The sequence below is a fragment of the Pygocentrus nattereri genome, chromosome 30, assembly GCF_015220715.1.
Source record: "Pygocentrus nattereri isolate fPygNat1 chromosome 30, fPygNat1.pri, whole genome shotgun sequence".
Lineage (NCBI taxonomy): Eukaryota > Metazoa > Chordata > Actinopteri > Characiformes > Serrasalmidae > Pygocentrus > Pygocentrus nattereri.
Window position 1 is genome coordinate 4042042 of NC_051240.1, and position 27270 is coordinate 4069311.

A 27270-nucleotide genomic window follows, 5' to 3' on the forward strand; every position below is an offset into this window, starting at 1 on the left:
ACACACTAGGTGGCAGTGGGCAGCCCTATCCACAGCACCCGGGGAGCAGTTAGGGGTTAGGTGTCTTGCTCAAGGACACCTCAGTCATGGACTGAATTGACCACAGGGGATTGAACCAGCAACCTTCCGGTCACAGGGCCAGCTCTCTAACGTCCAGCCCACGACTGCCCAGTTGTGATTAGTTTGATGCCTCAGTATAGTAAATTGTGGGCTCAATATATTAATTTGTGGCCTCACTGTGGTCAATTTTGGCACCGATGTAGAAACCTTTGGCTTAAATATAGTCATTTGTGACCCCAATAAATTAATCTGTGACCGTAATATGTTAAATGTAAATTGTGGCCTCAGAATAGTAAATTGTGGCCTCGGTGTATTAATTTGTGGCCACGCCTAATTTAAAATATAATCCCACGGTCAGATTTAGGGCCCCCGTGGCCCCCGTGGCCTCCGTGGCCTCCAGGCGGTGTTTTGTTCTTTAATTTTGCTGCTCGCTTTTTGTTTTGAGCTCTGGAACGCCGTAGCGTAGCGCGTCGACGTCACTTCCGGCGCCAGGTTGAGCGGAGAGCAGCGGCAGTAATGGCAGACGAGAAACCCAAGGTGAGAAATTAGATCAAAACCGGCCAAATAGAGCGTTTTACCCCGCAAACCCCGTCTGCACGAGTTTATTACAGACACTAGACTCTGGCTGTGGCCTCGGTGTTTAATTAAAGCGGTGCAGTTCGCCTTGTTGTGCCTTTTCGCCTGTTAGCTGCGGCGCTAACAGTGCTGGGCCGGCTAGCCCAAATGTGCCTCTGAATTTGGGCGAATAATCGCGCTAAAATGAAGAAAACTGCGATTATACACGAACACAAACACGCGTAGCGCTCGCCTGTGTCTGTGTGTCTGTGTATTTAGAGGCGCGTGTGGAGCTGAAAGCCCGACTCGTTCTGTTTTGACTTTAACCGCTGCGGCTCTGAGGGAGAAGCTGGGCTGAGAACCGCCGTCTAGTCGATGTGGCAATGTTCGGCCTCTCGATACTCACATATCGCGGAAGGCTACGATATACAGACTGGCCTTTAATCAGTCAGCAAATGTTCGTTGGCAGAAAGCACCTTGACCATGTCTTAGACGTTCCAGGTAGGTGTTTCTAAACGTTGGTTCCAGCTAATATCGCAATCCTACTAATAATATTTTTTTCATAATACCTGATATGAAACCCTAAATGATTTTTTTTCCGACATCTGATCCTTTTGAACAATGAAAAAAGAGCCAGTAGTGCTACATTTTTAAAAATACATCAAAAACTGTGAACACAGTGATTTTTATTCACACAACGCTGCACTAAATCCAGTTAAACAGGGCTAATTTTATAATAAAACGTGGTTACTCAGCATTCGGCAGGTGCTGACAATATACACAATATGTTTGATATATGCCGCTGCTATAATGTCACTTTTGGGGCCATTTATCAATTATGTCCATTTTTTTCTTCTTTTTTTTTCATTTCCATAATCGCCTGATCCCAGCGCTGTGCGCAGCTTTAAGAATCTGACAGGTTTCTGTTCCTTTGCGCTCTGTATTTTCAGTAACCGTGACAGAACAGGTGTTACCATCTTCAGGCTTCTGATGTTATTTCTTATAACCCTTTTTCAGGAAGGCGTGAAGACTGAAAACAATGAACACATAAACCTGAAAGTGGCGGGACAGGACGGCTCTGTGGTCCAGTTTAAAATCAAGAGGCACACCCCGCTCAGCAAACTGATGAAGGCGTACTGTGAAAGACAGGTATAAACATTCCCGTTTATACTTACATCTGCTCATTTGACAGGCCTTGTTTAGAGCAACACACTATTTTAGCAAATTCTTCAAAGGCAGCTGGTGAGTTTCACATCATTATGTCTTTGAGGACGTCTCCAGGTTTGCATCCAATATGTGTTTGTACACTTCCAAGTTCGTGATCCTATCAAGATTATTGAACACATGAACCACGTTTGATACTACCCATACTACACTACACCCATTTCTCAATGTTTCTGTTAATTAAATGGTTGTAAACAGAGAGAAACTTAGTCAGAATTGTTCACAGTGGTGATGGGAAGCAGATGTCCACCTCTGAAAGCTCATGAAGTGCTTATAAATACTCTGCCTGACGTCTGAGACACTGTTTAATGATAGAGAAGATTTTTGTCTAAAACATACTTTAAACTCCTTTCATGGTGGATGGGTACATACACGAGAGTTGTGAGGCAAAGAAGTCTCTAAAGAAAATGTATTATTTCAGATTTTTTCACTATTTTCTTATCAACGTTCCATATAAAACTCGGAAGACACGTGTCGGTTCACTGGTGGTTTTGGAAAGTAAAATGTAAACATGTCATCAACTGAAATATACAGAATAGAATTCCCCTTTGAGAGAGATTTCCATTCACAGCTTTAAAAATTGCCCAAATATTGAGTGTATTAATATATTATGGTTGAATGAGCAGAAAAAAGTTGGTTTATTACTGAACTACAAATGCAAAAACCGGTGATGGGATCAGGTACAGTGAAGAAGTGATGATGTAGCAGAAATAAGTGTCACGTTTCCACTCCGTCTGACGATGGAAAATCTTCGCCTGCGTCTCGGACTACGTATACCGTACTAAATAGGATGCCAAATTAGTACACCACCAACGATGCTGTTACTGCATTAAAATGACTGTATAATACAATAGTATGCAGTTGGACACAGCTGTCACTGATGCATCTGGCCTGACATTTGCAGGGGTTTGGTGGAACCGAGACTGCAGTCCTCATTAAATGGTCCACTGCCTCCTCTGCTCCTCCTGGCGTCTCTGTGCTGTTAGAGCTACAGTATATACAGCCGATAGAGACTCTAATTCTGCTGTGCGGAGAGATAATACAGGTTCATGCACAGTGAGAGAGGTTCTTGTCTCGTTTTTGTGGCGCAAATGCATTAAATCTTTTACTCATGAGAGTAATGAAAGGAAATGGATTCATTCGCAGTCCTGTTTTAGTGCAGTGTATTTGGTGCAAACAGTAGGAGGAGCCAAACTGATTAAGATTAAGAGACCCTTGTTAGTCCCACAGCGGGGAAATTTCACCTCCGCATTTAACCCATCCATGAAATGAAACACCACATACACTCTAGTGAGCACACACACACTAGGGGGCAGTGAGCACACTTGCCCAGAGCGGTGGGCAGCCCTATCCGCAGAAGTTGGGGGTTAGGTGTCTTGCTCAAGGACACCTCAGTCATGTGCTGTCGGCTCTAGGGATCGAACCGGCGACCTTCCGGTCATGACTGCCCAAATGCATAGAGATTCTGCAACAGTTCAGGACATACAGTAAATACAAGAGCTTTTTAATTGTGGTTCAGCAACTTGCTTTGCAACTGAGCGTAAATGCTGATTTAATCGAGAGAACCGACCTGCTTTTCCTGAAACGTGTGCTCTCTGATAATCAGTAAATGGAAGGTAGCACTACCTGCTCTACCACATAACACCAATTGTCTGTTTTCCTGTCTAAATGTTGCAGCCTGTTAAATGTGCAAGGATTTAAATCAACAGATGAATCGTGGTATTAAAATGGGAGATTTGGAGGCTCTAGTCATTCTCTATGCAGATGATTTGGTCCTGTGCATCTCAGATCCTGTATCTTCTATCCCCTCTCTCCTGGAATATCTAAAATTATTTGGTCAGCTGTCAGGATACACAATTAACTGGAATAAAAACGAATTGATGCCACTCTCAAATTTTGATCCAAATCTTTTGGCCTCCTTTCCCTTTAAGGTGGCCAGGGAACATTTAACTTATCTTGGGCTTCAGATTTCCAGGGATCCAAAAAAAATATTTAGGCTAAACTTTCAAGCTGCGTTAGAAAAGTTAGGAACAGATGTTGAAAGGTGGAAATTGCTCCCCTTGGATTTATTCCTGGTAGAATAAATGCAGTTAGAATGATTACACTTCCAAGACTTTTATATATTTTTCAAAACCTTCCTATTTTTCTCCCAAACTCTCTTTTTCAACAACTGGATGCAATTGTCTCATCCTTTGTCTGGGCTCAGAAGACCCCACGTATTTCCAAAATATGGGATCATGTGAGGGACTCATTTTGGATTCTACACCACTGTGGGTTAAATATGAAGCCGGATCAGTTACAAAGACATCCTTACTGTTTTTTCTGTTTTCTAAGGTGTCACCTAGCAATACTTTAATAAATAATAATTTCATTATTAAAACTCACTTAAGATCTTAAACCAGATTAAATGCTTTACTAATGCACCTCTAACTTCGGTTCATACTCCAATTATGTGTAACCATTTTTTTCTACCTGCTAAGATGGATAAAGCCTTTTCTGTTTTCGAAAGCAACGGACTGAGAACTATAGAGGACTAATATGTAGATGGGACCTTTGTTTCATTTAATCAATTCAAAGGTAAATGTAACCTTTCTCATATACATTTTTTCCGTTATTTACAGCTTCTGCATTATGTAAGACAAAATATTTCTCATTTTGAATCAAAGCCAAGTGATCACGTGGATTTTTACGCACAGACCCCACATCTAAACAATTGATTTCACATTTTATTACAGTTTTGAGATCTGCTCCAGACACAACTAAATTTAGAGAGGCTTGGGCGAGAGAGATTGGTAGCGAAATCACAGAAGAGGTGTGGGTGGAGAGCTTGTCTCGGGTATTATGCTGCTCTGTAAATTCTCGATACAGGCTGATTCAGTTTAAGGTGCTTCACCGGCTGCATTATTCCAGGATTTGAATCCATCTCACCTCTTTGTGAAAGATGCAAAATTGAGGACTGTTATCTGTTTGTAACCTGCCCTGTGCTACAGACCTTCTGGTCAAGAATTTTTGATTGGCTTTCCAAAATCCTTGAAATAAAATTAGACTTTGATCCCATAATCGTAATATGCGGGTGTTCTGCATTATTATCTACCTTCCCATACGAGGTACAACAGGTGGTGATGGCTGCTATGATTGTGGCTAAGAAGCTGCTCCTTTTAAATGGGAAATCGCCTTCAGCTCCATCGTTCAAGCATTGGCTAGCTGAGATGCTTAACTTTGCCTCTATGGAGCATTTATGTAGCCGTGGACCAAATGCACAGAAATACATTAACCAGATTTGGAATCCAATAATCAGTTATTTTAAGTAAATGTAAGACCCTTTTTTCCCCCTCCTCCTTCTTCAATGCTGCTACTGCTGATGTTACTGTCACTGTTGTTGTTATTTTTATTATCATTATCATAATATCATTCTGTTGGTCTTATTTTTATTATTTTTTGAATGTGCTTGATTGTCTGATATGTACATTGTTTGTTTGAACTGATTATACAACCAAAATAAGCTAAAATAAAGTATTCAAAAAAAAAAATCAACAGATGAATAAATTAAGTCAGGGTCAGTTCCTGAATTGCTGAATGAAATTTGTTAATGAATAAGAAGTAAGGCTTATAGCTTTCAGATCCACTCCTACGAAAAACATTGTGCCACTAAAGCAGTGAAACTGACCTGTTTACTGTTTATGTTGTGATTTTTCTACAGGGACTTACAATGAGGCAGATCCGCTTCCGGTTTGATGGACAGCCTATCAATGAGACAGACACACCTGCTCAGGTACGGCCTCCTGCGTCCGTCCACTCCAGATCCACAGCTTGTGTTATAAAATGCTTATGGGCAATCTGCTGATATATCATGGCTACTGTAATGAATCACACCACAATACACTTTTCTGAGCATTATCATTGGAATTGCTGGTGCTTTTAGACCATGGACCATGGTGATCGCACCCTCTGCCGTTCCCGTTGGACACCTTATATCACCACTTTAGCGGCTCATGACTCATGGGTTAGGACTGTGCTTTTATAGTCAGGTGTAGACAGAACAGATATCCTAAAAGTTGCACTGTCCACTCAGGCTCCAAAGCCCGTGAATCTGGCCAAATTAATGGAAACATGTTTCTAATGCATGCAGGGCGGAAAGATGAGTTTTCATATCGAAATTACAATTTGAAAGAGGGCAGTTTGCAAAGCAGGCAGAAGTAACTAAACACCTTTGTGCTGTGAGATCACGACCACAACAAGCCAGAAAAAGTGAAAAAAGCTGGTGGTCTTGGTTTTAAAAAAAAAAAAAGCATATGAGCCTCAATTTATAAAAAATTATCGCAGTTTAAATCACACTTGCAATAAGGGTCAGAAAAATCAAACCCCAAATTTACCCCAAATCGTTCAGCCCTAAAAGCCTGCTTGGGTACTTTTAGGGGTGGGCAGTATGGCAAAAATATAGTGATTGTACTTTGTGTTTTTTGTATTTATACTAGAAATATTTAGTTCTGTATTTGAAGTTGGAACAGACAAAGAATTACTACAAAAACTACGAACGCGGTGCTTTACATGTCACACATTGCACCACATTAAATCGACAGGCCTGGTTATGCTGTCTTTGTAGTCAAACATGCAGTTTGTCAGTTCTTTAGGCCTGACAATATCCAGTATCTACTCAGAAAAGCATATTGTGATGTAATTTTTCACAATAACAATAAAATACCGTTCTTGTCCGCGCCTAGATACATTTTATAAGGGGGATTTGAACCCACAGCCTTCTTTTTTGGTGCTAAAGCCCATAAGATCAAACTTTCAACACTGACCAGCTTCATTACAGTTTTTGTCAGAAGTCTGAATGATAGCATTGCCAGGATTTCTAGAGAAATCAGATTTCTACATGTCCTGAATGTAGTGATGTGCAATATGAGAAACACTGAAGCAACTTGAACAAATTCTCACATTTGTTTTTAGGAGGAGTGTATCCAGCTTAATGCGTTCAGGTTCCATTTGATTTCTGATGTGTATTAAACATGTTCTTGGTTCTTTGGTTCTACAGAGCCGTAATTCTGTTTTACACAGGTTGGTTTGGCTCAGATAAATAAAAGTTCTGTACTGGAACTTTTCGGTGCCTGTTGCACCGCCCACCAGCAAAATAAACCCCCAAAATCACATCCCCTCTACAGTTTAAGCTCTTCAGAATAAAACCCAGTCATTTCTTACAGATGAGGGGCGCTTGGACGACCGTGAGGGTGCATCGGCCATACATCAGCTTGACAGTTACACAAAGCAATTCAATCAAATCAAAGTTCATTCAAATCAGTTAAAGTTGCATACAACACATTCAGTTACTCCACAGCTCATATTTGTGAGGCACTGCATCTTTTTTCCCTATAAAGTCATTCGTGAGGTGTAATTTATTTATTTACAGCATTTTTATCTTTTTTTCCCAGCAGTCATTTTATTTTATATATATTATATAAAATATATTATAATTATATTATATAGGCATTGAGTTTTTCACACCACATTGTATGACTTTACATGTTTGTTACATGCACAAAAAGATTTAAAAAGAAGGTCTGGCTCTGTGTTTAGGCCTCAAATGATCTCAAAATCAACATTATACCGATTAAGATGTGATGGCAATAGTCGATAATTCACTCCTGTCCTCAGAAGACGTGTCCTTCAGAGTTTCTCTTTGAATTTTCATCCAACAACCGATTAAACAGCTGTTGGTGGTATTATTGAAAAGTGGAAGAGTTTAGGAACCACAGCAACTCAGCCACAAAGTGTCAGATCACGAGAAGTTTCAGAGTTCAGACCTCCTCTGGCATCAGCAAAAACTGTGCATCAGGAGCTTCATGGTATGGGTTTCCATGGCCGAGCAGCTGCATGCAAACCTCACGTCACCAAACACAATATCGAGCGTCAGATGGTGTGGTGTAAATCGTGCCACCACTGGACTCCTCTATCTGGCAGTTTGATTGACGAGTCTGGGTTTGCCAGTAGAGCGTTACCTGCCTGACTGCATTGTGCCAAGGGTAAAGTTTGGTGGAGGGGGAATAATGCTATGGGGTTGTTTTTCAGAGGTTGGCCTAGACCCCTTAGATCCAGTGAAAGAAAATCTTAATTCTTCAGCATAACAAGAGATTTTGATCAATTGTAAAAATCACTTTTTGGAAACAGTTTGGGAAGAACCTTTCTGTTCCAGCATGACTGTGTCCCAGTGCACAAAGCAAGGTCCATGAAGGCATGGCTGGATGAGTTGTGTGGAAAGACTTGATTGGCCATCACAGAGCCCTGACATCAACCCCGTCTAACACCTTTGGGATGAACTAGAATGGAGTTTGTGAGCCAGGCCCTCTCGCCCAACATCAGCGCCTGACTTCACAAATCCTCTTAAGGGTAAATGGGCAAAAATTCCCACAAACATACTCCCAAATCTTATAGAAAGCTTCCCAGAAGAGTGGAAGAGTTGTTTCAAACGTGGGCCTGTTTATGCCAGCGGATTTAGAATGGGATGGCTTACCAGCCCCTGTAGGTGTCCCAATACTTTTGTCCATGTAGTGTTTATAAAGTTATTTAGAGAGATCTTGTCGTGCATGATTATTGCCATATTTATAGCAATTTATTCTTTTTCTTTTCGCAGTTGGAAATGGAAGATGAAGACACGATTGACGTATTTCAGCAGCAGACGGGCGGCATAATGTAAAGCAGCGACTACCTCTTCTCCTCCATCCCAGCATCCCTCCACCTCCCGCGTTCCTGCGTGTGCTCACAAGCTAACCACCATGCTAAAACCGCATGGACTGACATGCCCAGTCTCAGATACAGATGGACAGTGTTTTACCCTCATCTGTCTCTCTCTCTCTCTCTGTCTCTCTCTCTCTTCCACGCTTCCTCTCTCTCTCTTTAGTTCTGTTATATAAACAAGTCATGCATTTCAGAGCTACGTGGACCTATGACCAAGAAATACAACGCTGTCGATCAGGGTGTTCTGTGTTTGTTTTTCAGGTAGTATGAATGGATGCTCAAAGCTAAATCACCTTTTGTCTTCTTTTTTTTGTTTTACTCAAAAAGGTTGGCTTTTATATATCTTTTATATATGTTGTAGTTCTCTTTTGTACCCAGTATATTTTATTCAGTCACATTTACAATGTGGAGTGTCAGTGGAGTAGTTTTGCGTTTAGAATAAAACGATTGTATAAAATTGCCCAAACGCAGTTGGACTCTTACATTCTGAGATTACATCTCATCACACTAGAGCCGCTATATAAAGAAATGAGGAAAGAAATTAGGCTGGTTTTCGAAACGATGCGTTTTGTTTCCCTCCTCGTAATTACAAGGTCATTAAAGTCAACCTCAAATCAAAATGGGCCTTTTTGTGCTTGTTAGTTTGTGTCCTGTATTAAGCACAGTTTATCTTAGATCTTTATATTAGAGGTGGATGTTTGGTTCCAATTCTGGCTCTCTAGAACGGAGTCTTGCACACCAAACCGCTCTGTTTACCTCTTAATCATTTAAAAAAGCAGAAGTTTAGAAATTTGTGCAGTTTCCTCTAATGAACTTGCCTCAAAATTTCATAGAATTGCTAAACTAAGACTGCCAACGCCCAGTGAAGAGGAATTCCACCACCCCCACCCCCCAAACCCCCAAATTCAGCATAACTCGGAGTGGTTTGGTGTGAAATGGTTCAAATTTCTTTGCAGTGCTGGTGATAGGAACCAGGGCTCCCCATGACTACAGCACAAGCATAGCCATTTGTAATCCCAAACGCCAGTGAACCTATACGTGTCCTCTGAGTTGTAACGTTGGTGTTCAAATAGTGGAAATTGTGGAATAAGAGGTGTTCTTCAGGGACTATTTTGCCTCACAACGCCCTGCTTATATGTATCCCTCCACCATGAATGGCTTTTAAGGCCAAAATCTTGATTATATGATTGAATCTACCACGCACAAAAAGTGTTTTTTTTTTTTTATCAGACGTGCATGTTTATACAGACATGTTAAATTTAACATGTAATAAGCTAAAAGAAATAATGGGATAATCAGAATAAAGAGTAATAGGGAGTAAAGCGTGTTCCTCCGCTCCAGCCAATCAGAACAGCCACTAACGGCCGAGCAGCCAATCAGAATGAGCGAGAGGGCCGGCTCCAGCAAATCAGAGCGGAGGGAAACCCCTCTGTCTGAGCAGGTGGAGTTCTAAGCGTTAGCATGAGGCTCTGAAGCTGTACAGCAGCATCGATTAATCATAATAAATAAAGATCGCTTCTTTATAAGGAACGGATTCAACTTAACGCTTTAAAAATGACCACCACCACCACTTTCCAAGGCATGGACCCGGAGGCCAAGAGCAGCTCCAGGTAAAACGGGGGAAAAGGAAAGAGAAGGGAAGAAAGGAACCGGAATAGGTAGTGTTAACATGCTCGTTTTGGGTGGATGTAGCGTTAGACGTGGGTGTTTAAAGGTTTAGGCCTAAAATTCGGTGGTATAAAAGGCTTAAATCCACGCAGATTACTTCTCAGATGATGCTTTATTATCATTATGCATATATATGTTTGCTCAGCTTCATACTCGCCAGCTTCTCGTTCGAATTCACCCGTTCCACCTTAAAGGGTGCAGTAGTTACATTGTGGCGCCTGAGACGCCACAATGTAAGTGCTGCACCATTTAAGGTGGAACGGGTGAATTCGAACAGGAAGCCAACTTCAGCCTCGTAAGCACATGGAGGCTGAATCAGAAGCCGAGATGCTATTTTGGCCATTAAAATGGTTACAGATTGGATGCAGTGGGCTGGAAATGTGAATGAATTTAATGTAGGAGGTAATAAAGCTCTGAGCACTTTAGTATTCTTTATTGTTCAGCTGCTCAGGTCTCCCTTTGTTGTCCATTGCCTGCTGCTCTCTCTCGCTCTCTCTCTCTCTCTCTCTCTCTCTGCAGCACTGCTTGCAGCTGCCCATCTAAACCTTCCCCTTTGTGTATTTGGCAGCCTGTTATTTTCGGTAGATGAAATGTGGGAGGTTTGCAAGCTACAATGAAGTGATTCCGTCAGCTCAGCATTGCAGGACGGTGTGCTTTGGATGATTGGGTGGGGTTCAGCCTCTTCTGTCGCAGGCTGCTCTTAAAGCCTAGCCACTGTCAGCCCTCCACAGGCTCCGAATGGACACACAAAAAGCTGCAGGCAACACCTAGTCAAGCCTAGTCATCATTCATTGCCCATTTTATCAGCTCAGCTTGGCTTCCAGGAGCACTGTGTGCTTGTATCTGTATTAGCTCCCTTTTACCCTGTTCTTCAATGGTCAGGACCCCCACAAGACCACCACAGAGCAGGTATTACTTGGTTAGTTGGCCGTTCTCAGCATTGCAGTGACCCTGACGTGGTGTTGTGCGCTACGCCGGTGTGAGGTTTTTAACGCTGTCCACTCACTGCGAGCCTCTTACCTTGTTGGTCCACCTCGTAGATATAGTCTCATCCACTGCTGCACAGTTTGTGTTGGTCATCCTCTAGTCCTTCATCAGTGGTGACAGGACGATGTCTGCTGGACGCTGTTGGATGGATGGAGGTCCTGACCGTTGAAGACAGGGTAACAAAGTATCAGTGAAACAGGTGGACTACAGTCTGTAACTGTAGAACTACAAAGTGAAACTATATGGTCAGTGGAGCTGATAAAAATGGACAGGGAGTGTAGGCAGTTATAAGGTTATGCGTACACAGACCAGCCAGATCCCTTGCTGAGCCCATGCAGATGAAACATCAGCACTGTCATGTTGGCATGCTGTTGCATTCGGTTTTACAGCAAAGCAGCATTTCAGCACAAAGATTGAACCTTTTTGTTATGGATTGCCTTGTGCGATTGGTGAGCAGGTGCATGGTGGCATCATCGTGTTGGGAGCGTGAAGGAGGTATAATATGGTACAATATAATATTTATACTAGAATACCAGTATAAGCACTCATAGGGGTTGCATGACTCTAAGGATGGATTTGAAGGCCTCAGGCGGTCATTGGTAAACGTTTAATAAAAATTTCTGCCTGAAACCAACTGTAGCCTGACAAATGTTCACTTATATGGGAATTGTGGCCAGTTGCTGATGAACAAACATTTATGAAATGTGTAAATTGGAACTAAATCTACTTGGATTAGCATGTAATGTCTATTTGTAGATGGTTACAAAAACAGTAAAATGATCAAAATGCAGAAGTTTTAGCATAGCAGCCCAACATGGCCTAAACCTTCTGCTCTTCTGAGTTCTAATATTCATTAGAGGTTTTATTTCCATATCTTTATGTATATGCATAAGTGCCTGAAGTATGTTTCTGGCTTAAGCTGAAAAAAAACCTGACCCCAACCGTGGCCCCACGAAATTCTCTCTGAACCCAGCAGTAGCCCAACTTGAGCTCATCCACTACCACTGGGAAACTTCACATTACCAATAGTGGCATGTGCCAAATTCCATTAGCGACAACATTAAGCATAGCAACAATGACGGCACTCAATAGATCATCAAAAATTAATATCAGAATGATCTGATATCCTGTATTAACATTAAATTCCACTTTAACAAATGTGTTCATTGATCCTAAGCTCCACCCAGCATGTCCCTTCAGATTCAGACAAGCATTTTAAGCCCCCGCTTGGTAATTTGTTGTCTGTTCCAGTGCCCACAATTTAACCCCTGACTTCCTCTGGACTGAAGGTTTGTCCGTCTCTTTCCCTCAGAGTGTTGCGTCCACCTGGCGGCGGCTCAAACATCAGCTTTGGCTCCGATGAGGACAAGCCTGCTGTCCGCAAGGATAAAATGGCTTCCAGTATCTTTGCGGAGCCAGAGGACCCTCACGCTCATCGACGGAACAACCCACCAGGTACGTGATGGTGGTGCCGACCCCACCCTGCTGCTCTGGCGCTGGCCTGTGCAGGAGGTCTGTCTGAGCAGGTTTGGTGTCCCCGTTTTAAAGCACTATTCTATTCGTGTTGTATCTAATGACGCCACCGTAATCGTATGCTCTGGTTGCTAAGAAACAAAAGAGGTTGCAACTTGTGGTGGCACTACTTTTTAATAGACAATAGTCAAAACAATATACTATACAAAGTACAGCCAAATTAAAACTTACATAAAAGCAAAAGCGCTGGAGGTGGTGTGTCCTGTGGAATAATGATGAAAAGCTTGTATGGCTAAAGGGGACAATACAGCACAATTACTGAAAAAGGGGGGAAAAAAAGGATCAAACCCCCAAAAGGTTGTGCACTGTTGGTCTAAACAGAATTTTCTGGACTTGTCTCAGATGTGTCCTGCTGACTCTGCCAAACCTGGCATCAAACTGTACCGCAGTCTTTCACGGTGAACTTTCAGAATAATTTGGTAAAAATCTGATGTACAGTTTTCTGCCTTGCCTCAGACTGGCCTGGAGTCTGAAGTTTGTTTCTTCAGTTTTCCACTACAGCTATGAAGCTAATCTACACTGCTCAAAAAAATAAAGGGAACACTTAAACAACACAATATAACTCCATGTAGATCAAACTTCTGTGAAATCAAACTGTCCACTTAGGAAGCAACACTGATAATCAATTTCACAGCTGTTGTGCAAATGGAACAGACAACAGGTGGAAATTATTGGCAATTAGCAAGACACACTCATTAAAGGAGTGGTTCTGCAGGTGGGACCACAGACCACTTCTCAGTACCTTTCTGCTTTCTGGTTGATGTTGTGGTCACTTTTGAATGTTGGTGGTCTTTCACACTCGTGGTAGCAGGAGACGGACTCGACAACCCACACAAGTGGCTCAGGTAGTGCAGCTCATCCAGGATGGCACATCAATACGAGCTGTGGCAAGAAGGTTTGCTGTGTCTGTCAGCGTAGTGTCCAGAGGCTGGAGGCGCTACCAGGAGACAGGCCAGTACACCAGGAGACGTGGAGGAGGCCGTAGGAGGGCAACAACCCAGCAGCAGGACCGCTACCTCCGCCTTTGTGCAAGGAGGAACAGGAGGAGCACTGCCAGAGCCCTGCAAAATGACCTCCAGCAGGCCACAAATGTGCATGTGTCTGCACAAACGGTTAGAAACCGACTCCATGAGGATGGTATGAGGGCCCGACGTCCACAGATGGGGGTTGTGCTCACAGCCCAACACCGTGCAGGACGCCTGGCATTTGCCAGGGAACACCAGGATTGGCAAATTCGCCACTGGCGCCCTGTGCTCTTCACAGATGAAAGCAGGTTCACACTGAGCACATGTGACAGACGTGACGGAGTCTGGAGACGCTGTGGAGAGCGATCTGCTGCCTGCAACATCCTTCAGCATGACTGGTTTGGCAGTGGGTCAGTAATGGTGTGGGGTGGCATTTCTTTGGAGGGCCACACAGCCCTCCATGTGCTCGCCAGAGGTAGCCTGACTGCCATTTGGTACCGAGAGGAGATCCTCAGACCCCTTGTGAGACCATATGCTGGTGCGGTTGGCCCTGGGTTCCTCCTAATGCAGGACAATGCTAGACCTCATGTGGCTGGAGTGTGTCAGCAGCTCCTGCAAGATGAAGGCATTGAAGCTATGGACTGGCCCGTCCGTTCCCCAGACCTGAATCCGATTGAGCACATCTGGGACATCATGTCTCGCTCCATCCACCAACGTCACGTTGCACCACAGACTGTCCAGGAGTTGGCGGATGCTTTAGTCCAGGTCTGGGAAGAGATCCCTCAGGAGACCATCCGCCACCTCATCAGGAGCATGCCCAAGCGTTGTAGGGAGGTCATACAGACACGTGGAGGCCACACACAATACTGAGCCTCATTTTGACTTGTTTTAAGGACATTACATCAAAGTTGGATCAGCCTGTCGTGTGTTTTTCCACTTTAATTTTGTGTGTGACTCCAAATCCAGGCCTCCATTGGTTAATAAATTTGATTTCCATTGGTGATTTTTGTGATTTTGTTGTCAGCACATTCAACTTTGTACAGAACAAAGTATTCAATGAGAATATTTCATTCATTCAGATCTAGGATGTGTTATTTGAGTGTTCCCTTTATTTTTTTTGAGTAGTGTAGTTGAAAAGGAACCCGTTATTTTCAGGAAAACTGCACTTTAAATCGTCACACGCCTGAAAGTGTCAAGTTGTTAAGTAATCTGAAATTAAATTCTATTACTTGTTAGCGTAGCTACCCCTAACATCAGTCGTCGCCCAATATCGGCCGCTTCCGCGTATTCCGCATTTCATCTCTTGCTCTCCGCCAGTTGCTCAGGTGGAATTCAAATTCACGTAAGCTCTCGCCTTACAAGGGCATTTAAACTTTATTCTAGCAAAACAATCATATCTGAAAACAATATTTAAGTATTGCTAATAACATTTGTAATTCTGCGTTAGCCTCGTAGCTCCAGTGCTAAAGCAAGTCTTGGGAGATCTGCAACATTTAGCGAAAAATGGCAAAATTCTTGTTTTCATTGAAATGTAACCTCTAAACCACTGAACCTCTAAAACATCTGATTTTTCATGATGTAACTTCACCAGCGAGTGGGGCAATATAATACTAACCAGTGAAGTCACGTTTCACCCCCCGAAACCCCCCACTGGTTACAGAGACAGTGCTCTGCTAGTTCAGAGACCCTCCTCGATGCAGAGTAATATGTTAACATGTCAACATGTCACAAGTGGCAAGTTGACAGATTTTTTTAGATCACTGTGATGGTACTGGCACACTTCAGTGAAAGAGTTCGCATCTGCTTTTGTTTTTGTTTTGTTTTGTTGTTTTTTTTTTTGGTTTTGTTTTTTTACTCCCCAATTTTCTCCCCAATTTAGTCGTCTCCAGTTCCACCCGCTATTAGGACTCCCCCAATCACACAATACTACCAATGCTAGGAGGGTGAAGGCAGCACAGGCTTCCTCCGAGACCTGTGAAACCAGCCACCGCTTCTTTACAAACTGCCGCTCACGCAACGTCACGGGACAGCCGAACGTCCTCGGAGGAAAGCGCCAACCGGGAGATCTGGTACGTCAGCTAACAGACGCCTGCGCTGACTAGCATCACGTTGGGTGATGGGAGGAGAAGAAGGGGCATCCCAGAGAGAGCGAGGCCAGTTGTGCTCTCTTGGACTCCTGGCTACAGACGGCTGTAGCATCACCAGGGATCGAACTCGCCATCTCCTGATGATGGGGCCAACGCTTAGACCGTTGCGCCACTCGGGAGGCCTGCATTGGAGCCCTGGGTTGGTTGGGTTTTTTTTTTTTTTTTTTTTTTTGTCATTTTTATGCATCCAGTTGTTCAACAATACATTGATATATCATTGTTAGAAAACTTAATCTCAGAATTCGAGTCCCACAAACCATTTCATGATCTGTTATTCGCAGCCATCTCATTTGCAGCATAAGCACTAATACAACACTAGCAAATGTGTGTCCCCAACTTCAAAGCCTTGCCGCTCTGCCCAGAGACATCAGAATCCAAAACATGTGGTCTGATAACACAGCAGGAGTCAGAGATCAGGTTCGAGATCTATGAGTCAGGAGGAAATAAACTGTGTCAGTAATTCATGAAGTTATTCTGGCATGTTAACCTATGTGAGAAAGGCTGGTATGCTGTTTCAGGAAACAAAGGAGCACAGCACCACAGCCAGAAAATCAAGTTGCTAAAACAACAACTCAACCTGAGAGTGAAAGTGTTTTCATGGTAAAACATAATGCGAAAAATTAAGGGAGCTGATTAAATGTGTCCAGTAACAGATGAGCTACAGCCACTAGGTGCACCTGTATGGAAGGTCTTTCTAATAAAGTGGCCAGTTGACATGCGAGAGGTTGTTTTTGTGCTGTTGGATTATCTGACTGGCAGAAAGCTTTTGAAGTTTAAAGTGAAAGTTTGGCCCTGAGCGAAATGCAAAAATTCTCCCTGAGCGAGCCGGTTAAACCGGCCGTGCGTCTGTTCAGTGCCGTAATCGAGTATTAATCAGCCGCTGTCTGAGTGACTGACCTGATCGCTTCAGCGCTGTGTGCGTCTTTGTTCCACCACACAAAATGTCTGATGTGTTTACAGCAGTGAGGAGAAGAAAACCTAAGTTTTATAGGAATGTTCTGAAATTTGGGCCTCTGAAAATGGTTGGTGTGCTTTCCGCATTTGTCCAAAAGAGGAAAGATGGACCAACATTTGAGCGGAAATATCGCTAGACCTGCAGCAAAGTACCAAAATCTACAAACTTCCAAATCATTTTAAGGCAGGTTTACAGTTATTTCTATAAATTATGTTAAATGAAATAAGGCACCTGATATTTATAGCTTGTGCCAATGAATGCTAATTATGTGTTCGTTACTAAAGAATTGTCCCTTTGACAGACTGTAACACGCTACAGGAAGCGTAGGGGGCGATATGGCCTCTTTCATTTAAAAAGCGCTCTATGATCCACAGTCGTTCTCACAGCCATAAGGTGGCTTTGAAATGGCTTTACAGTAGGAAAATGACAGCAAAAGCCAAGACGGAGGAACCAGAATAGGGTGAATGGTTTGATTAGCCGATTAATCTCACGGTTGTTGGATCAATTGATTACAGTAATACTAAGTATTTGAATCCCTGCTGCCAGGTTCCTGGTGTTTATCCTCTACCTGTGTTTGCGTTTCAGGTGGGAAGCCCACAGGTGTGCTGTGTGGAGAGCCTTCAGCTCCTCTGAGGAGGTGTGCACCTCCGTCTGCCAATCAAAACATGCTGGACGAGCCTTCATCTGCGGTGAGCCTGCAGCCCACAAACATGCCTTCTGCGGGTTTTTATGCATTAATACAGGTGTAATGACAAATTAAGTTAAACCTGTTATTAATACGTGTGACGTGTGGAAAAAATCCATGATTGAAAAACAGCCCACATGCACTTTTCAGTAGGTAAGATGTGCGATTGAATGCACAGCAGAGGCTTTGTTAGTGTTTCTTTTCTTTTCTTTCCCTCCCTGATGTCCCTCAATAGTCCCTTAATGACTTCAGTATTTGAATACAGGCACCTGAAACATGTTAGAGTGCTTGAATACTCAAGTACACCCCATTACAAAACATGACCACCTCGTCCGTTCCACTGTCTTACATTATGTTCCTTTTGTGTTTGTTTGCAGAATGGTGACAACAACACAGTGAGTGCTGGTGAGTAGCTACAGTAAGAAAGTGGCCAGTGTGTGAGGACGAGTGAACAAGTCTGTCTAATTACGTGTTTTCTTCAGCAGCTCAGGCGGTGCCCGTGTGTATATCTCCGTGTTGAAATGGATTGTGGTTGGCATGAATAAGTATCTATTTAAGTGCAAGTGTACACACCTGCAGTAGGCGGCACATACCAGACTAGGAGAGAAGATATTAACATAAAACATGGTTTTCTGAGGATGTGCTCACTTATATAGGTCACCGTTTGCATCTGGAAGTGTCATTTTTCCTGTAGAGATAAACCGGTGGCGTATCTGCCATCGCACCGTGTTTAAATCCGACAAGCTCCGGAGCCGATGTGCATTATTTTGTGTACAAATGTCACTTTTTTTGCCATTTTTTTCCCAATTATCTCTCCAGTTTAATCGTGTCCAGTTCCACCCATCAGCTCGGTCTCCCTCAGTCACACAGCGCTGCCAGTGCTAGGAGATTGAAGGCTAGTATGTGAAGCTCCACCACATCTTTTTAAACAGTCGCTTGTGTAACAGCATTGAAGCTTAACGCTTTGAGGACAATGCTAACTGCTAATTTTGCCACATGAGGGCGAGGGCGCTTACGTCTTCAGGTAGTCAAGATAAGAACGTTGCCACTTTCAGTCCTCGGTGTCGTGCTAGAATGAACAGTTTGTTTTCAGTTTGCGTCGCCATTCAAAATGGGCCTAATCAAAGTTGGTCTGTAGGCTTGACGACAAAAATCTCTGCTTTGGTGCAGTTAGAAAGCTGTCTAACTTGCTAACCATAAAACGTGAAAGTGCAAAAGTAAATGTCACTTATCTGGATAATTTGTGAAAGTATAGCGCTGCAGTAACAATATAGATAGATGGTGACAGTGGGGTGGGGATACAGCTGCGTTTAGCCAAGGAGCTAGCCTAGCAGTTATCAAGCTGGCTAGCTTGTCCACCTCAATGTTTGTTTATTTCTAGTCAGTGAGGAAGAAATGGGGAAAGACTTTTCAGCCACTTGCTAAATTAGCATTCCTTCTATTTTTGGGTCTTCAGTGCTGCTAAATGGAGCCCTTTCAGAGGTCAACACAGCCAAAGCAGTAGCGCCATTGGTCAAGGTTTTGCAGGCTAAATGTGTTTGCTCTGGAAAACGGCTCATCACGGTGAATTGTTTGAATTGACGTTATTTCGCCTGTAAACTTTTGCTAAGAAAGCTAGTATGACTGGGCCAGTAAGCTAGTAAGACCTTACTGCTATTTGTAAGTACCACAGTGTGGGACTGTTGGCCTGACTGTAGCTTATATTTAGGCGGAGGAACCATCGGAACCATCGGCCTGGTGACTTCTGGGAACTAAAATTTGTCTGTAACTTTTCATTAATACATACAGCATTAATAGATACAGTAGAGCAATTTCTCTCATTGCTTAGGACTTCAGGAGCTGGGCTGAAGGCCATACACGTTAGATTAACTACCAAAAGAATTGGGATGTGACGGAGGAACCAACTAATCACACTTTGATTTACAAAGAGACCGATTTTGAGAGAAGAAAGGTCACTCTAGTCCTTCTGGAAGTTCTAGGAACATCACTGGCAGTCTAATCACTAGGTGGGTAGAAGCGGCAGCTCTGTACCAGAGCTCACTATTGAAAAAGTGCTGCGAGATAAAATGTCTTCAAAAAAACTTTACAGGAGAACTTTTAAGGTTATTTAATGTGACAAGAACGTATTCAAAGTCCTTTTGGATCATTTCTCATCATCATGAAATTTCAACACAATGTAAAGAGCAGCTGATGTGTTTAAATGATGTAGTAAAATAAAAATAGACGACAATTTAGTTTTTTTTATAGCAGTTATCTGATGTCCGTCACAGGCTTCAGGTAAAACATAAGATTAGGTGCTTCAGATGCTTCATCTACAAAACATGTTCATGTAAGGTGAGTCACCCATAGCTTAGCACTAAGATACTATTAGAATCCCATAGGTGTGCTAGCAAAGTTGGCTTTTTTCCCCTCATGTTTTGACCACGTCTTTGACATGTATGACCTGAATTTTGACATTTATGACCTGAAAATGTATAACTCACCACAGATATTTAGCAATATTACCATTTTGTCTAATTAATGACTTTGTTGTTCAGAGGATCCAGCCGTGTTTGGATTAACGAGGTGTCAACGGTGAGGTTTCCAACAGGGTTTATATTGAAGTGAAATTTCCCCAAAAAATGATTTATTATAATAATTATATTATAAGGCTGTTATTAACTGCGCTGTTTAAGAGATTCAAGCTCAGTATCTCATGCTTTTAGATCACTTTTGTGGGCGCAGCTATTAAAACAGGACAGAAGGCAGCAGTTTCCAGTGTACTGATGAAGAAATCAAAGTGTGCCTTTATCTTGTCAAAGGAAAACCATATCAGTAACATCAGAGGGTAGACAGAAGGCTGGACGTATCCTGAGCAGCTCAGGAAAAGTCTGTTTATCAGCTGCAGCCCTTAAATTTCCCCTTCAATATCAGCTGTTTTTCTTTGATGAGCTAAAAACATGTTTTAATATCTATAGCCTCAAAGATTGAAATGCCTTATTGGTCATATGATTATTCCGTTACTCCGTTTTCAGTTACATAATTTATTCAGTGAATGTTTTTCATTGTAGTTTGGTGTCGATAGTCAATATCACTATTGTCAATAGTGACCCCTTCAGGAGAGTCTTTAACCTGCTCAACATGAGGGCATTATAAACAGCTAAACTATTGGAAAGGGTGATTTGATTTGAAGTCGCAGTCTCACCTGAAAGCAAATAATTTAAGCTTTTCATTCAGATTTGCATTTATGTACAGTAGAGGCTGCACTTATTAAGGCCTTTTACATGCTGTGCAATTTATTCGGACTACAGAAGTTTAATTTGAGCATGTGTATACGTGACTTGGTGTAAGCATCTTGCATAACGCAATTTTTTTCACATAACTTATGACATGTTTGCGCTCTGTTTCGATTTTTACGAAGTTTCACTGGCAACGTGAACTCCCCGACTACTCACTGTTGCCTTTGCTGTTGGCATGGCAAAAACTAAGATAATGGAGCAGCTGTGTTCCAGCAAATAGAACTGTTTCACAAACATTAAAAGGATCAGAATCTTCAAAAAAACGCTCAAACTGAGCTACAGACATTTAAGTTAAAGTCCATGTGGAAGCACTCGGAGTTCTTGCTTCTGAATGAAATGATGAAGATCCTCATGCTAGTTTCACTTTTCCAAAATGGACAGAAGCCCAGTGTTACCATTTCCTTGTTCTGTGAGGAGCAATGGAGATCTTATTTGTTCTGGAAGACATTCAGACCGTTTGCTTTGTGTCTCGTCAGCTGCATCTCCAAAATCAGCTCACAATTTGGCTGAGCTGCAAGCTGCAAGTGAAGGAGCTCAAAGTTTCAACTCCTGAATGAGGAGAAACTCTCATCTTCTCCTTTTGCTTTTCTGAAGTGAAAAGCATCTGCACAATGCCACAAGTTGACTGGTTCGTAAAGAGCGAAGAACCTTCTCGTAGATATTTTGTCTATTTATTTTGCTGCGCCAGCAATTTGTTTTATGGTTTGGTATTTTACATTTTCCATGTCATTTTTTTTTTTTTTTTTTTCACATCCCGTTTGGTGTATAATGGTCTTTAGTGTTACCAGTGAATGTGCTGCTGATTCAAAAGCTCTTAATATACTGCTGCTTCATAATCTTGGTTCCACTTTTGATATCATATCTCATCAACTATGACACTCTCAAATGCATTAGCATTACTGGATATGCTGAATGCGGTCGTTAACTGGCCTAGTGGTGACTGTAATCCTGACTGAGCAGAGGACCGTTTGAGCACATGCTGGCCCCCCGCACTGATCACCCCTTACTAAGTAGGCTTAGCTCAGAGGTCGCAACCGAAAGGTTGAGTCCCTTCAACCAAAATAAAACCACCTGCTGAGCCACAACATTGTATGTCCATTTTACCACCACAGCTGTAAACGTGTCTTAGTATGTGCTGTTGTACTAGTACAGGCTAACAAATTTACACAGACCTGGTCTGCTCTGCTTTAACCTTCAGCTCAGCTGTAGCCGCTTTTCTCGCATCTCAGGAAACTTCTCCTCAAGTTTCTTGTAAAATGTCTCAATGTTTGACTTTTTAACGAGGCTGAAGTCGCTTCTTGTCCTCCAGCTTCTCGTTCGAATTGGCCCGTTCCCCCTTAAATGGTGCCTGAGGCGGCAGATTGCACTGCTGCGCCATTTAAGGTGGAACAGGAGAATTTGAACGAAAAGCAGGAGATTGAGAGCGAGACTTCAGCTTTGCGAATGCTTATAAATGCAAATAAGTCCATTAGTCTCCGAATTATTCACTCATTCATCTTAAATATCTCTTTGCCTTTTCGTTATTTGCATCGCTGCGTGTCCAGACGTCTGCGCTTCAGTCTTCAGTTAAAGGTTGATGAATTACCAGTTGTGCGGTAATAAATAAACATTTATTGTGAAAACTTTGTAAGAACTGGGTGTTTTATAACAATTTTACAGCAAACAAGGATTTTGTTGTTTTACCTTAAAATCTAGCTCTGCTGTGGAGCCGCAGCAGCTTTGCAGCAGTGGAGAGATTATTCAGGATTATTTCATCAGTCCGAGTCACTGATGAAAACTTTGAGGCTAAAGGCTTCGCACAAAACTGTTTGGTTTAAATTCGGTTATTTTTGTTGATTTTTGTTAGGAAAAACCTGGAATGGTTGACTTTGCCTTTAGTCTACATTTTGTTGGATATCACACCTTTGGGTGTGTAAGTTTGATTGTTGGTTACGCTTAAACTCTGCTGGTGATCTTTTTGTATGTTAGCAGCTTTTCAATTGTATCTTTCTTTCTGGCACATCATTAAATGCAGTGTCTGGTTCACACGATCGGTTGGGCTTATTTGGTGTATTGGATAGAGATTCACAAACGTTCTGACTGTCGCGCTTCGGAAGTAGCTAAAAAGTAGTTAACTACTCATTTTTCAGTAGTTATCCCAACACTGATGCTAGCACAACTGATGCTTTGTCAGCCCTAAAGCACTGCTAACCTTGAGCCCAGTCTCCTTAACATCAGTTCAGTACCTACAAGATAAGGTGTGGGTTTGTTTGTGTGTGGGTTTGTTTTGTTTCTTTCTTTGTTTCTTTCTTTCTTTGTTTCTTTCTTGTTTTGTTTCTTTCTTTGTTTCTTTCTTTCTTTGTTTCTTTCTTTCTTTGTTTCTTTGTTTCTTTCTTTGTTTCTTTGTTTCTTTCTTTGTTTCTTTCTTTCTTTCTTTGTTTCTTTCTTTCTTTCTTTCTTTCTTTCTTTCTTTCTTTCTTTCTTTCTTTCTTTCTTTCTTTCTTTCTTTCTTTCTTTCTTTCTTTCTTTCTTTCTTTCTTTCTTTCTTTCTTTCTTTCTTCTGACCTCTGTGCATGGTCAATTATTTACTATAGTACTTCCCAAAATGTATAACCTCCCCAACTCTATTGGATGCCTTCTCTCTATCTTAATTTAACACACTGGTCAAGACCTCCTTGTTTTCACTGTGCCATCACTGTTCCTTGTGTATTTGAATATAATGCCTACATGCATTTGATTGTCATGTGTTTTGTTAGTTGTGTACCTTCGGTTTAGTGTGTTAACTTTGATGAAAAATGCAATATAAGTAAGTGATGATGGGTGATAAACCAGTTGCATTTGTCTTTACCATAGAGCAGTACTAATTCACAAAATGATGTACACAGATGTGTTTAAAAAAATAAACCTGTTTAGGCTTTAATATTGGTGTATTAAACTACTTCAAACAAAGAACTTTTAAATCGTGTTTTCTCAAACTTGTAATGGCCAGTATGTGCAGTTCCCCTAAACAGCCACCAGAGCACACACTAAAGCCACTCGTGCACAGAATGGGACAGGATGACGCTGGGGACTTTTTCTTTGGAGAGTTTTAAAAAAAACAGAAGCAAATAGTTGTAATCTGAGTGAGCAGCTTGCATGGAGGGGGAGGGGTTGGGTGGTGTGTAGGAGACTGACAGCACCTGCAGCAGTTTTGTAAGAGCAGATGTTTTATATAACTGTAATGTAATACTGGTGCAAGTGTTCCTGTCTGTCTTGTTTGTAAATGAGCCAGTGGGTTCTGATTGCAAGGCACGCATTTGAGCTTCAGCTGCGTTCATGTTGAAAGGAAGGATTTAGGAGTAGAAGAGAAGTTAATGCTTCTTTTATCAAGTTGCTGGTTTTGAACAGATCTTTTATACAGCGTTTGCACCGTGTCCTGCACGGTTCCTTATCTGTAGGATCTGCATTTACACAAGGGAAACGAGTCCACCTTCTATACAAATGATACTCGTGTGACATTCCTTAAGGCTAAAGGGAGAAACGCACTATTGCTGCTTATCTGTGGCAAACCGTGAGCGTTCAGGTCAGGCCATGCATGACACAACTTGGACAGTGAAAGGAAAATAAGACTCTAGGGACTCTGGGATTTCTAATAATGTTATCACTAGTCCACATGAATCTACTTTTTTTTTAGCCATCCGCTTGAAATCGACGCTTGAAACAGATAATATGTATATTTGAGCTTCTACTAGAGCTGAATGATTTTTGACAAAATGTTTGTTTGTTTGTTTGTTTGTTTGTTTGTTTGTTTGTTTATATATACTGAGGTTTGGGTCTTTTATTTTCTGGTTAAGAAGACCGCACACCAGCCTGCTTGTGGATGTGATGTCACGGTTTTGTTAACAAGCTCAATGTTATTAGGGAACAGAAAACTAGCAGTGTGTCCATGTCGGCCATAATAACCGCAGCTCATGCGTTTTGAAAATTGCACTCTTTCAAATTCCGGTGTATATAAAAACAATTCATCTTCCCGGTTTAGCGTGTGTTTATCAGTTTTACAGTGACTCTTTCAGTAAATAGTCCTCACATGGAGTTGGCGCTGCTGTCTTCCATTTCTAGCAGCTAACCAGAACACTGCTTAGATTACAACTCATTCATAGTGTGACCTATCTAGAACTTCCAAAAGGTCCAGAGTGCTTTTTCTCTTAATTTGTAACTCAAAATGTGATTGTCTGTACAGTTAGTGTAACGTGTAGGACCTTCAGTACAGCTCTTGAACTCTTGACCGATGGAAGACCTTATTTGGCTGTATCTCTCTAGATGTTATAGATAGAACAGTCCTGATTGGACACGTTTCTTTTTCTTTTTTTTTTTTAAGTGAGAAACTAATAAATAGACAATAACTGTCTTTCAGCTTGTCTTTCTATCGGTCTAACCATCTGTGTATCTAACAATTAATCTAGCCCATCTGTTTGTTGGTCTATCTTCCTGTCTGAATGGGACTGGATATGGTCTGTTTATAGGGTCTCTCTGTTTGTCTGTCAGTCAGTCTTGCGTATAAGTCTGTCTCTCTGTCTGCCTAGCTTTCTGTCTGTCTCATGATCTGTCTTGCTTACTGTCTATTTAATTCTCATTGCCTAATTATCTCTGTCCAGCTGTCTGTCTAAATATCTCATTATCTAATTATATAATTGTTTGTGTGCCTGTCTATCTGTCTGTGTATCTTACTGATAATCTATGTATAATTATCTGTCTGTCTTATTCTTTAATAGCTCCTGAGTCTAACTAGTTATCTGTTGAGCTGAAAATCTGTCCATCTATTTATCCCAGATGAAAAGCAGGAAAACTGTGATCTCAGTCGAGGGCAGCTGTGTTCAGACTGATGCTCAGTGTTCGTCTTTCTCAGGGAGTGAATGAATGCGGTGATTTGTTTCTTCTTCTCCACAGAGAGCACAGATGGCGTGGAGGCTGGTCAGGAGCAGGTGGAGCCGGCTGCGCCCCCAGCCCCAGGCGAAATGGCTGCGGCAGGGGTCCCATCCGGCCGCAGGAATCCTCCCGGAGGAAAATCCTCCCTCATCCTGGGCTGAACAACGTTGTCCTCCAGCGCCTAGCATCCAGAGCCATGTTCACAAAGTATCTCTCAGCACTGTTCCTGGGTCAGCTTTGCCTTCTCAGTCCACCATGACCAAACCCAGCGTGAGTGGGGGTGGATCCCAGTTTGATCCTCTTATGCAGATACTTTGTAAATACAGGCCAAAATCCTGTTTGCCAACAATGTTATCTTGTTCTATGTTTTTTTTTTTCCCTTTTTATATCACCTTGAAAGTATTGTTTGCTGCATTTGTGCAAGTCTGAGCAAATCCTTCCACTTCCCAATCTCTCTTCCTCACTGGTTTGGTTTCTGGGGTAGTGGTCTGGACTGAAGATCAGATTAAGCCTGATGGTCATGAGATAAGTGGTTTCACTGACAATAGTGGGGGATTTTTTCATTGAAAACTTAATTCTTCATTGAGAATTTCATCTGAAGTATGCCGTGTTTGTAATTGAGAGCGCTTGTCAGACGGTGCAGTTGAATGTCTATAGACCCCTAAAGCCTGCTGTGGAAGGAGTGTGAATTGTTATTGTTCGTTCTGTCCCTTGGTGTAAATGGATTTAAAAATGTTTGTGTTATGAATTTCTAAGTACAATAAACTATTGTTATGAAGCTTGCGTGTGTTTCGGGAGGATTTCTACCAAAGAAAACGGACTGCATCCAAGGATAACAGCATTGTCTCAGTACAGCTCCTACAGTGTAGGCCAGAGGTCTTCAAATGTGAAACATCAATCCAGTGCCAGTCACTGGTAAGTATGACACTCTGCGTCCAGTTAACTACACCAGCAGTCGAATTAATGAATATTAATTACAAAATCTGGGATTGGAAACTGGATTCGGGGTCTGGATTGGAAGATCTCGGCCTAAAGCCTTGAGAGCTTCAGAACAGGCCCTCCAGCTGTAGTACATGGCCATGTTCCCTAGGAGGGGGTGCTTCATGAGCATGAAAGGCAACTGAGAAAATTGGCTTATTTTGATGTACGTTATTTTGTAGTTAACTAGACAAGCGCTGGGCCCTTTCTCATTCACTGAAAATAAACCGTTTGAGTTTCAAAACTGGTATGATTTACCAAATTTACCCCTAAATATGATTGATTGGAATCGCAAAGCTCCACAATAGCCATTTTTCTACATACGTGCTATGTGCATGCCAACATTTCTTTTTTTTCTTTTTAACTGACTTCTAGTTTTAATGGACTTTTAATAAGATCTCATGAAATACTCCACACAATCTACCTTAGTTAAGTGTGATGTATGGGCTTGATTGGGCACCCACCTGTTTCATCCACATATCATGGCTGCCTGTCTGCGCAATACCATGAACTGGCTTCAAGAGCTAGTGCTGTGCTTACCCACACCTGCCAGCTTCAATCGTGTTTTGCTCACTTGCACCTTCTACAAATCTACACTGCTGTCAAAGAGCAGCCCGCC

The 27270-nt window shown here is 42.1% G+C and overlaps 2 protein-coding genes across 2 annotated transcripts; both read left to right on the forward strand.

The window, feature by feature from the left end:
- Nucleotides 1–467: 467 nt before the first annotated feature.
- Nucleotides 468–9191, forward strand: sumo2a (small ubiquitin like modifier 2a). The gene is made up of 4 exons (XM_017721623.2): nucleotides 468–597; nucleotides 1633–1764; nucleotides 5540–5611; nucleotides 8468–9191. Exons 1-4 carry the CDS (start codon nucleotides 577–579, stop codon nucleotides 8528–8530), a joined length of 288 nt encoding a protein of 95 aa, XP_017577112.1. The 5' UTR covers nucleotides 468–576; the 3' UTR covers nucleotides 8531–9191.
- A 795-nt stretch (nucleotides 9192–9986) lies between these two features.
- Nucleotides 9987–26456, forward strand: jpt1a (Jupiter microtubule associated homolog 1a). Its single transcript, XM_017721636.2, has 5 exons — nucleotides 9987–10181; nucleotides 12539–12681; nucleotides 17412–17515; nucleotides 17889–17916; nucleotides 25695–26456. Exons 1-5 carry the CDS (start codon nucleotides 10126–10128, stop codon nucleotides 25832–25834), a joined length of 471 nt encoding a protein of 156 aa, XP_017577125.1. The 5' UTR covers nucleotides 9987–10125; the 3' UTR covers nucleotides 25835–26456.
- The last annotated feature ends 814 nt before the right edge of the window (nucleotides 26457–27270 follow it).